Source organism: Pterocles gutturalis, unplaced genomic scaffold (assembly GCF_000699245.1).
Source record: "Pterocles gutturalis isolate BGI_N339 unplaced genomic scaffold, ASM69924v1 scaffold5586, whole genome shotgun sequence".
NCBI classification, from domain to species: domain Eukaryota; kingdom Metazoa; phylum Chordata; class Aves; order Pterocliformes; family Pteroclidae; genus Pterocles; species Pterocles gutturalis.
The window spans coordinates 1-11027 of NW_010100125.1; the positions used below are offsets into that span (position 1 = coordinate 1).

The 11027-nt window shown below is 46.5% G+C and overlaps 1 protein-coding gene across 1 annotated transcript; it reads left to right on the forward strand.

The window, feature by feature from the left end:
* The first annotated feature begins 392 nt into the window (after positions 1-392).
* MIEF1 (mitochondrial elongation factor 1) lies at positions 393-6470 on the forward strand. Its single transcript, XM_010078379.1, has 5 exons — positions 393-495; positions 1635-1783; positions 1928-2108; positions 4130-4392; positions 5496-6470. The coding sequence occupies exons 2-5, from the start codon at positions 1640-1642 to the stop codon at positions 6300-6302; spliced, it is 1395 nt and encodes a 464-aa protein (XP_010076681.1). The 5' UTR covers positions 393-495; positions 1635-1639; the 3' UTR covers positions 6303-6470.
* Positions 6471-11027: the final 4557 nt, after the last annotated feature.

Here is an 11027-nt window from a genome sequence, read left to right on the forward strand (position 1 = left end):
CGGGCCGCGCCACGGAGTGGGAGGCGGTGGCCGTTGCGTCCCTCCGGGAGGGAAGAGCTCACTCGGATCCCGCCCTTCACCTCTCTCTAGGTTGCCCATCCCCACACCGTCCCCCATGGCCGCGTGGTCCCGGGCGGCTGTGCTGACCCTTTACCGGGCTCTGCTGCGCCAGGGCCGCGGGCTGCGCTACACCGACCGGGATTTCTACTTCGCTTTCATTCGCCGTGAGTTCCGCAAGAACCAGGGTCTGCAGCGGCTGGAGGACAAGGAAAGGCAGTTGGAGAAGGGCCAAGCTTTCCTGCAGAGCAAACTCGGGGGCCTGGTCTAGAGACTCCCTGTAGCTCCTTTTGTCCTCCCTTTCCAAAATCCCTTGGCTAACCGAAAGAGATGATTAACAGTGCCTGCCCACCACTGTCTTGAAGAAAGCTGGAAGGTGCTTCCGCAGGCACACCAGGAGGGCTCTCCTGTTCTCTGTACAAATGCATTAGGTCACAGGTAGGTCATTTACAATGATATAACCATGCCCTTCAAAGTGTCTTTTTTCTGCCTAGGGATGAAGAGTGACTGGATTGCTGGTGCATCAAGGCAGGAACATTCCTCCTTAGATTGTAGCTTGGCCTTAGAAAAATGTAAGGGCAGTTTTAAACCACTCAAGTTAGGCAGGCTCTGAACCTTTGAAAATTACTTAGAAAACAGACGTCAAGTCAGGTTGGAAAGGTTTCCTGTGGTTTTCGTGTATGGGTACAGCAGGGGCAAAATGTGTTTTACATGTGTAGTTGGCCAAGGAAACCCTTTAAATACTGAGACCAGGTTAAATGGGAATTGGAAGAGACAAAAGTACATGTGTAAGGAAATACTGATGTTTATGTTATACATGACTTGTATGAGAGTCAAACCCACCAGCCTTGAGGGCAGGAATAAATGTCCGGTGAAAGCAAGGGAGCTGTTCCCTTTGTGGTGCATTGTGGTCTCTACTGTTGATTCTTCAATGTCTTTGAACTGTCTGGGACCAGCCATTGTCCAAAAATGAGTCTGGGAATGGATGCTCTGAGACTGCTTGTCAGCTCTTGGGAAGATGCTGATTTGCTACAGACAAGCAGTTGACAATTCCTACATTGCCTTGTCTGTGAGTGAAATTGCGAGAGAAATTGCATGGATTAGATTGAGAATAAGAAAATAAATTGGCAGAAAAAAAGCCATGCTTTGGTTGAGAAGAACAGATTTAAAGAAAAAGACCAGAATGGTCACAGAGTTTTACATAAAATACAAGATTTTATTGCAAAATATTACTGAAGTAAATCTTGCTTTCTTTTTAAAAAAACATTAGGTGCTGCTATAATTAAACCTGCTTAAATGATTAGAAGCCACGTCAAATTTGGGATGTTTTTCTTCAGGTCATATCAGAGCTGGAAGCAAAGAAATGCTGCCATTGCAGAGCTTGGTCAGTACTGTTGTGTCTGGGAATAAGCAGCTCCTCAAGGAAAGATAATTAAAGAGGCTGCAGCATTAGGTGGTCCCTTCCTATGGCTCCGTGCTAAGACCTCAAGAGCTATGAGCGTGGCGTGGAGGAGAAGGGAGTGAACTGTTCAGGTTGCGTGTTTGACCCGTTTGTTTAATGCTCCCACTCCTTACAGGTGAGATGGCAGGTGCTGGGCAGCGCAAAGGGAAAAAAGATGACAACGGCATCGGCACAGCCATCGACTTTGTGCTGTCCAACGCCCGGCTTGTGCTGGGCGTGGGTGGAGCTGCTATGCTGGGCATCGCCACGCTGGCTGTCAAACGGGTGAGCCTGCGGGACAGCAGGGTGGGACCTGAGCATGGGGGCACTGCAAAGAAGGAGTGGGAAATAAAAAGACCTGGGATGCTGGATAAAATGCAAATGTTGAGCCCTTCACAACTCAGACTGTGCCTGGTGATGTTGCTTTAGATGTATGACCGGGCGATCAGTGCTCCCAGCAGCCCCACTCGCTTGAGCCAGTCTGGAAAGAGAAGCTGGGAAGAGCCAAACTGGCTGGGCTCCTCCTCACGCTTACTGACCCAAGACATGAAGACCAACATCAGCCGCTCCCTGCAGACCCTTCCCACAGATCCTTCGGCCGCAGACACAGGTAAGGAGCAGGGTGATACTCCTGCATTGCAGAATCATCCAGGCCCGTAAACCCTGTATTCACTTAAATTAACTCAGGAAAGAGAATACTCTGTCTAGCCCAGGATTTTGATGTTTTTCTTTTAAGCAGGTCTACTGATAACTTCAAGAATTTAAAGTCAGATTGTCATTTCATGAATAATAGTCATATGTTTGCATTCTTCATTCCTCTTATGACTTCATGGTCTTAAGCTTTATTGTTCCTCCATCTTTCAAGCTCAATGCTTAGCTGTGCAATCTTTACAGATAAAAAGCTATTCCATTCCTTTGAAGCTCTTTGTTACCTTTCTTTGGACCATTCCAGTTTGTGTCTTTTTAAGAGAGCAATATTCAAATTGTGAATGTACTAGCAATTTATAACAGTATTTCCTATGTTATTTCTACCGTTTTCCTAATAATTTCTGTGACACTGTTTGCTTGTTTAGTGCTGCATATCACTGAGGTAGTCTTCATCAGGCTATGAAAAGTCACCTGCAGTCTTCTTTTTGACTGGGATAATAAGTAATTTAGAGTCCATCAGTGTTTGTTATTTATGTTTGGTTGGTTTTCCTCACTGGTTTTTCTTTCTATCCCTGGTCGTTTTGGGAGATTTACACTTGGATATTTGAATCTGAAAAATAGCAATCAAGCTTTAAACTGATTTCCAGATTCTCTTCAAGAAAGTCAGCTTCAGGATGGAACGGATTTTCTGCTGAGGAAGCACTAAATAAACAGACAACTGTGTTAAATAGGGTCTAGATCATTCTATTGGACTCCAAAAAAAAATGAGGACTGAGGAGTGAAACCATTGATGATGGCATCTTGCATTCTTGACTTAAAAATAAATTAAAACTTAAGATGGAAAAATAAGGTTTCTTTCATGAACAGGCAATGAAGTCTGGTTCCCTATGGTTTTGCAGGCTATTTAGTTTTTACACAAACCCTCAAATCTGTCCAAAAGACCCCAGTGGGACAAGAGACAGCAGCTGTGAGGTTGGGTGAGATGGGTCTCTCTGCATCTTGGTCAGACATTCTGCATGTGCTGCGTGGCCAAAGGCCTGTTGCTGAACAAATATGCAACAGCTGATTGCCTTAATGGGGCACTGACTTGGGGGTTTCTCCTGTGCCCATTAAATGCCACAGCCTTTCCAAAGATCTCCTAGGTCTGCAGTTCTTCTTTAATTCTCATTGGTAATTCCTGAAACTCTTGGTCCATATTAAGAGAAGTCTGAAAGATAGTGGGTAGCATTAACTTGTTTCTTTAGGAAATGAGTCAGAAAAAGAGAGGCTTAGAGAATCTGTGCAGGTTAGACATTGCTTAATAACACAGACAGCAGTGTAAAGCGCGGTATTGCTGATATGTGCCAAAGAGTGTGCTCTCTGCTCTTTGGCCAGTGAAAGTTTGAGGGAAAGTTGGGGCTATGATTGCCTGCTGACCCCAAGATCTGTCAGCTCACCATCGTCCTGACAACTATTTTATTTCCAAGTTGCATGATGCTCTCATCAATTGCATCATGATGCAATCATCATCATCATCTCAGCAAAACCCTAGGCAGGACTGGGTTTTGCTGATAATTTGTAAAAATCCATTCTAATGTTAAAAACTTAATGAGATAGTGATGTTTTTTCAAGAGTGTTTTGTCAGCTGGCCTGTCATCATGTTAAAAGCTTCTGAACTGGTAATGGTGATGAATTTTTGATGAAATTGAACTGAGGTACTGCCCACATAGCCATTAAAAGTACTTACTCGTACATGTTAGCCTCATTCTGGCTAAATTCCCGATCTAGTAACTTGTTTTCATCCAGTTTGATTCTTGTAGCAGTATCTTTTGAAGTTTCCCAGCATCCCCCTTTTGACTGGTACTTGTGCAAAGCATGCAAAATGTCTGCTGAAAGCTTTTTGAGACCTAGGAGGCTGCACTTCCGTGCTGCAGGTTTTCTTCTGTAGATCAGTTCACAGTGAAATACTGCAGATAGATCAACAGTTTTCCTTCTGTCTTGCAGACTTTTTCCGACCCACAAAGCCCAAGCCATCTGTCAAGCGAAGTCAGGTGGAGCTGAAAAAATCCCGCCTTCGCCTGTCTCTGCAAGAAAAGCTCTTTGCGTATTATCGGAAGAAGGTAGCTATCCCAGCAGATGAGCAAGCCCGAGCCAAGCAAGCAGCTGTGGATATCTGTGCCGAGCTGCGCAGCTTCCTACGTGCCAAGCTGCCAGACATGCCCCTGCGTGACATGTACCTCAGCGGCAGCCTGTATGATGATCTGCAGGTAATTCCTGGGGCCGCGTGATGGGTCATTATTCAGAAGCTGACTAGGCAGGGGCATTTCAGGCTTCTCTGTTGGCAGTGCTGGCTCAGCACAACATTCCTCTGTAATAAGGCTCCTGGTGTCGCCTTTCCCACCGTGGAGCCAGGCATTGATTTCTGCAGTACTGTTTGAACACGTGTGACCAGGCTGCTCTGGCAAAGCATTTACTTTTTGGTGTTTTATTCTCCCAGGTTATCTCAGCCCTTCTTAACTTCCCCTCTGTCTCTCCCTTTAGCTGTGTTTTTCTTACTGTTTCTCTGGTAGATCTCTCTTTTCTCTTTGTCCCTTCTGTTTCCTTCCAAATACATGATATTCCCTTAGAACTCCTGTGTATTCATGTAGGTCTTCCCTACTCTTTTTTTTTTTTTTTTTTTTTAATGCATGACAGACCTGGATTGGACAGCAGTCCCTGCTGCATATCTCCCTGATGGCAAGATGCCCATGGCTATAGTGAGTGATTCAGAGGCACACTTTTTTGTTTGAGTCAGAGCTCTGGAATGGAGTGTCAAGTGTCCAGTGAAACTTAGATCTGGGGTCTTAATCACATTGGTGAAAAGTGATCTTTAATGACCTTTTTCCAAACAGTGTGGCAGACTGGGTGAGGGCAGTACCTAGCTGTAGCATGGGATTGTTAAACCATGGCAACTTAAGCTTATGTAGGAACTTAATACTCTGCCTCATCTTTTAAATTATTGTGGTGTTGCTCTGCCCTGGGCCCGCTGCATCTCGCATCCAAGGAATAGACTCAGAGCAATAGGAGGCAAAATGGTTGGTCTATATGCAGTCCTTGTCAGGTCCTGAGGTATTTAAAAATCTCTAAATAACACATGCCATATAGGCACTAGCTTGGGTTATAACTTGGAGTTATCTTAGTGACTATGTGAAATAGTCCTTCAGAATGCCTTTTGACAAAGGGAGGCTGTGAATCCCACGCAGAGAGTAGAGTGAGACAGCTGAATCCTTATTCCAAATTCCTTTGAACAGAAGGCTATCTAAAGGTGGTGAATAAAACTGAATGTGGAGAGAGAAAGCTTGTTCTTACCGACTTTTCTTTCTTGTGAAAGGTAGTGACAGCTGACCACATCCAGCTCATTGTGCCTCTGATGCTGGAGCAGAACCTGTGGTCGTGCATCCCCGGGGAGGACACTATCATGAACATTCCTGGCTTCTACTTGGTGCGTCGGGAAAACCCAGAGTACTTTCCCCGTGGGAGCAGCTACTGGGACCGCTGTGTGGTGGGAGGTTACCTTTCCCCCAAAGCTGTAGCAGACACCTTCGAGAAAGTTGTAGCTGGCTCCATCAACTGGCCAGCAATTGGGACTCTCTTGGATTATGTGATCCGTCCAGCAGCTCCCCCAGCAGATTTGACCCTGGAAGTCCAGTATGATCCAGAACGGCATCTTTTTATTGACTTCTTGCCATCCCTGACACTGGGTGACATAATCCTTGTGGCAAAACCCCATCGATTGGCCCAGAATGACAATCTGTGGCGACTGAGCCTGCGGCCAGCAGAAACAGCTCGCCTGCGAGCCCTGGACCAGTGTGATTCTGGCTGCCGTTGCTTGTGCCTGAAAATCTTCAAAGCGGTATGCAAGTCAAACCCAGCCCTGGGCCACCTCACTGCCAGCCAGCTCACAAATGTCATCCTGCACCTATCCCAAGAGGAGTCCGACTGGTCCCAGGACGTGCTGGCTGATCGCTTCTTGCAGGCACTGAAGGGGTTGATCCGCTACTTGGAGGCAGGCGTCCTCCCTAGTGCTCTGAACCCCAAGGTGAACTTATTTTCAGAGCTTACCCCTGAAGAAGTGGATGAGTTGGGCTATACCCTCTACAGCTCTCTGTCAGAGCCAGAGGTCTTGCTGCAGACATAATGGGGCCTTACCTAGGGAAATCTCGATAGGGTTTAGCCAAGGTGGACTTTGATTACTGCGAAATATGTCTCCTCCACTTCTCTCTCTCTGTCTCCTTTTGGTTCATTATTATTTCCTGCTGTGGAGTTGGTGCTCCCACTGAATTTCTTGGTGCTACTGGTCCATTTCCACCATCTCTGCCCCGGCAGGTACGCATTGGCTAGGGAAAACAAGCTAAAACTACAGCTCTAAGATCTTAGCATAAATTCTGCTGATGTTTAAGTGTCTACCAAAAAAATAAACCGAACTATGCACTTCTTTCTCCTGTAGTACACTTACTGCAGCAAGTCCATTTTGGTCTGAAGAAGGTGGAACTGGGCTGGTAAATCCAGTGATGATTTTAGCAGACTTGCATTGAGGTCCTTTCCTTCAGTCTGACTTTGCCCCATTTTTCTTTTTCTCTGCTGTACCACGCTGTCTCAGTTCCCTCTTTTTTTTTTGGGGGGGTTTTTTTTTTTTGGTCCCTCTGACTCAGTCGTGCAGGTCAGACTGAGAGATGTTTTGGATAGGGCTGTTTGTTGTGTTTCTGAGTGGATAATGATTACACTGGCAGTATTTACAGCTGTAGAGCTTGGAAGAGGAGAATGCCCATGGCTCCTGTTCCTACGGAGCCTTCTCATCCTTTGCAAGCTGCGTTCAGGAGTAAGGGCTGAGGCTTGTCCAGTCTGCTGCAACACAACCTCCAGCCTGGGCAATTCTCACTGGACCTGTTGTAGGGGAGGAAGAAACCTTTGTGGTCTGGCCATGTGATGAGGCCGAAGGAGCAGGGCTTGCCATTCCTGCCTAGCCAGATCTGCTGGGTGTTACTGGTGGGAACAGCCCCCGGAATGGAAAACAGGGCAGCTCCTTAGATGTCTCTGGCCTAGAGGAAGAGAGGCTGATTATGAGGGAGGAGTGGGAGACACACATGGGAATTAGGTTTGGGTTTTTTTTTTTTTTTTTTTTTTCCGTCTTTTTCCCGAGAGCTTATGTCTATTCTGGTGTATAGGAGGTGGAAGCAAGACTGCATGCCTCAAAGGGCTTTGTAATAAGTGCACGTAAGCCAGGTTCTCACCAGCTGTAAATCTGTGAAGGTGATAGGACTGAACTGGTGTCATCGGCAAAGTTCTGTCCCATACACTGGTATTAGGGTACATATGCGGAGCTGGTATTTAGAGAGATATTGGCTTTGCCATCTGCTCTCAGTATGTGTTTTAGTCCCCTCTCCAGCCACCTCAGAACTGAGGCTGTCCCTCCCTTTCCTCATTCCCATGTGCTGACTTTCCAGTGCTCCCAGTTTACAGTTGCTTTTAGAAAGCTGGTGAGGGCACACTTTCCTGTTCAATCTGGACCTGTTGGTAACGGAGTTGTGCCCACTCCTGTTCACGGCTGCTGTCAGGCTGTTCTCCCTTGGCTGCTCTCCCATCTGGTGCTGGACTGCAGTATGGGTTTCGGGGGGCAGCTGCTGCACTGTTGGTATCTCCTAAACTAGCCACATGGACTCTTTATACTCTGCATTCAGCCTTCTGGCCTCCTGCCTTCAAAAAGGGGGAGAGGGAGTGTCCTCCCAAGTCTGGGGTTGTCTCTCAGAAGACCAGCGCAGCTATCATTACAGAAAATACTTGCCTTTCCCCCCACCTTTAGCACCCTTTTTTCCCCTTGCTGTCCAGTCTCCCTAGACAATGGAGAGGGGTACTGGGGCAGCAGAGTTTGCAGGGAGCAGGAATCCTTTTCTCCTCCCGTCCTCTCAGGATGTCCCCCACCTTTGACAGAGAAGTTTCAAGGTGAGTTTCAGGAGTGGAACCATGGAGGGGAGTCTTTAGCCCTTGTTTTCTTTTTAGAGGCAGTGCTGGTGAGATGAGGGAGGGAGCATCTTTCTCAGACAATCCGTCCATTTTAGACAATGTGTCAGATAGTATTCTGTATACAGTGATAACACAGTGTTGCATTTTAAATTATTTAATCCTTAGGGCACTGGTATTTTCTAGACTGCCAGATGTGTACTTTGAAGTTTGTGTGTGTGTATATAAAGTCTGTAGTCTATAAAAGGTTAACAGAAATTCTGTTTGTATGATTTTGTGTTTTGTAAGTTTTGCAGCAGTCAGTGTTGGTCAGCTGTTGATTGCTCTTCACTCTGGTTCCCACCTTTTTTCCCCTCTTCCTTTCCCTGCCCTCCACTGCCTTTCTGATGTCAGCCTTCCTACCCTAAAAGCAGACAGATGAGACTTGGAGCCTGTAGGCTATTGGGGGAAATTCCCCTTTCTTCTAATTACTTGAAGGTCAACAAAAATATTAAAATATTGGGGTTGTCAGGAGTTTCCCGTAAGTTCATTTCTTCAGTGTGATCTCACCCTCACTTGGTGCTGACTCCAATACCATGGTCTTCATGCAGAATTAAGCAGCAACATGGTTTGGAATGTTCAAAGCTATAGGTACAAAAAAGGCAATACATAAACAGGAAGAAGCCACTGTCTGAGCTGGCTTGAGAACAGTTGCCACATACATATCTGTATATAGAATTTTTTACATGAATGCTTTTACTTTTTCCTGGCAACCTAATGAATTAATATTTTATGGCCATTTCTTGCTGCTACTGAGCTCAATTTGTGTATCAAATGGAGACTGAAGCTGCCTTTTTGCCTTTTCTGTAGACTTTGCTCCAGTTCACTTGAATCACTTCCATAATTTCTTCCCTTCAGTTTTTTCCCTCCTCTGACCTAGCCACAAGCCCGTTCTCGGGAGGCAGATGCTCACTTCCTACAGGCAGCCACCACAGCGGGCAGTAGCTGCCCTGGCAGTGGCAGTCTCAGCGAAGGCCAAAGATGTAATGGATCACAGGGACGCTGCTACTAAGAGCAGGGTCAGGCATAAGGAGCAACAGAGGCAGGGAAGAAAGAGGAGGGTAAGTATTCAGGAAACTTACACTAATGCTGGACCCAGCCTGTGGGTCAAACAGACTGTTGCAGGGTCTTCTGAAATGGCACCTTTCAGTATTAAATGCAGTACATGTGTTGGCGTACAGCCCGGACAGCTGTCTTACCTATAGGTAGGCTCCTTCCTAGTCAAAGCTGTAGCACAGAGTAGGAGGACCTAAAGCTGAATGTGAAAAGGGCAGCTCCCAGCCACCTTTGTGGCAGAGAGGCTCGGAGATTAATTGATTGTAAGAGGCCCTGAGCATGCGTTTGATTGTTTGCTGCCTGGGCTCCAAGAATGCCTTGGTGTGTTCTGCTATAGCTTATCTCACGTGAGCTTCCCGTGAGATTGTCGTCTTGTTCTCTGTAACCACAGGGCGAGGACCAACTTGCTCAGCAGTGGGGTTTCACTGCTGCTGAGCTCCACAGCTAATCCATCAAGTCAGATGGATTTCTTTTCCAGTGTTTGAAAGCAATTGCGGAAACAAGAGGCTGCTTTCTGCCTCTTGGCAGCTGCCATCAGGGTCCTCACTCTTGGTGTGTGGGTACTCACAGTGAGAAGAGATAATGCCCCATCTCTCCCATACCTGGAGGCTGTGGATTTGCAAAGGGGAAAGTCCAAGTGTATGGTCTGTGACAGAGTGCGTGAAATTCTGAAATAAAATTACTTTCCACAGTAACCTGGTTGTCTCTGGTGAGTTGATAAGTAAAGGAGCATCTCTCTGCTTTTGTCTCAGCACGTGACCTTTATGCTGACAATTCTGCACCACACCAGTGCTTGGGGACTGACGTGCCCCTTGCTGATTCACTTGCTTTCCCTTTGTGGCTCTGGGTGCTCAGCGCTCTGCAACTTGCCTTGAGAGACCAATCAGCTCTACTGCAGTGTGCTGGCTCCTGGCAGCGTTCGCACCAGTCACAAGATGATGCGTAATTATGGCACTGTGCCTCCCATCCTTTCTCTGATAGCCCGCGTGCCTGGACAGGCACCTGCTTTTCATGTGGCTCCCTAGACTTCGTAGGCTTCTGTGCCTCTTTAATATTAAATTTTTCTGTGCAGACTCCCCCACCCTTGCTCAGTCACATGTTGGTTTTATGTGCCAGTCCTCTCCCCTGCCAAGTGCGCTCCTCTCTTACCTAAGCATCAGCCTTGAGGCGGTGAGGAAGCTGCTGTGCCACCGGCCTGTGTCTGGGGTATTGAAGCTCTTTGCAGTAAGACCCAGTTTTAAGTGCCTGCTTGGGGAGGTGGGGTGGAAGTGTTGGACGTCAAGTAAAAGATGAAGTGGTGCCACTTTTGATGGATCCCAGGCTCCTTAATTCTGGGAAGACATGCTAGGGTGATGACACTGCCCTGTGAGACCTGTTTTAATAAGGACTCGGCAATCAACATTTAACTGTTTTCGAAGATATGATAGAAAGGGAGTCTACATCTCTACCCTTCGCCTGTTTTGGGTTTTCTTCCCCCTTTAATCTGTTCTGTGGTAGAAACAGATCAGATGAGATCAAGCACATTTCACATCATATGAAGACTTATGGGAACAGCTAAAGCAAGCTGCTCTGTGGAATCTGCGTCAGATATTATCTCCTCAAGTTAATGTCCCTGGAAAGCCTAGAGCTTGCAATACATGTTTAATGTATGCAGTGGTTTACACCTTTGCAAAAAAAGCTGTTCCAGCATGAATAGGGAGGAAAGATCAAAAGATAACGTTTATTTAATGTACAGAAGAAATAATTGAGGGGAGTCATGATAATTATTTCGAGTATGCAAAAGGTTGCTACAAAGAAGAGGAGCAGGAAT

Bases quoted from the DNA above. Each gene is read 5' to 3' on its own strand.
- MIEF1 (XM_010078379.1), top strand. From the start codon at position 1,640: ATGGCAGGTGCTGGGCAGCGCAAAGGGAAAAAAGATGACAACGGCATC. The intron at 1,784-1,927 runs GTGAGCCTGCGG...ATGTTGCTTTAG, and splicing joins CCACGCTGGCTGTCAAACGG to ATGTATGACCGGGCGATCAG. The intron at 4,393-5,495 runs GTAATTCCTGGG...TTCTTGTGAAAG, and splicing joins GCCTGTATGATGATCTGCAG to GTAGTGACAGCTGACCACAT.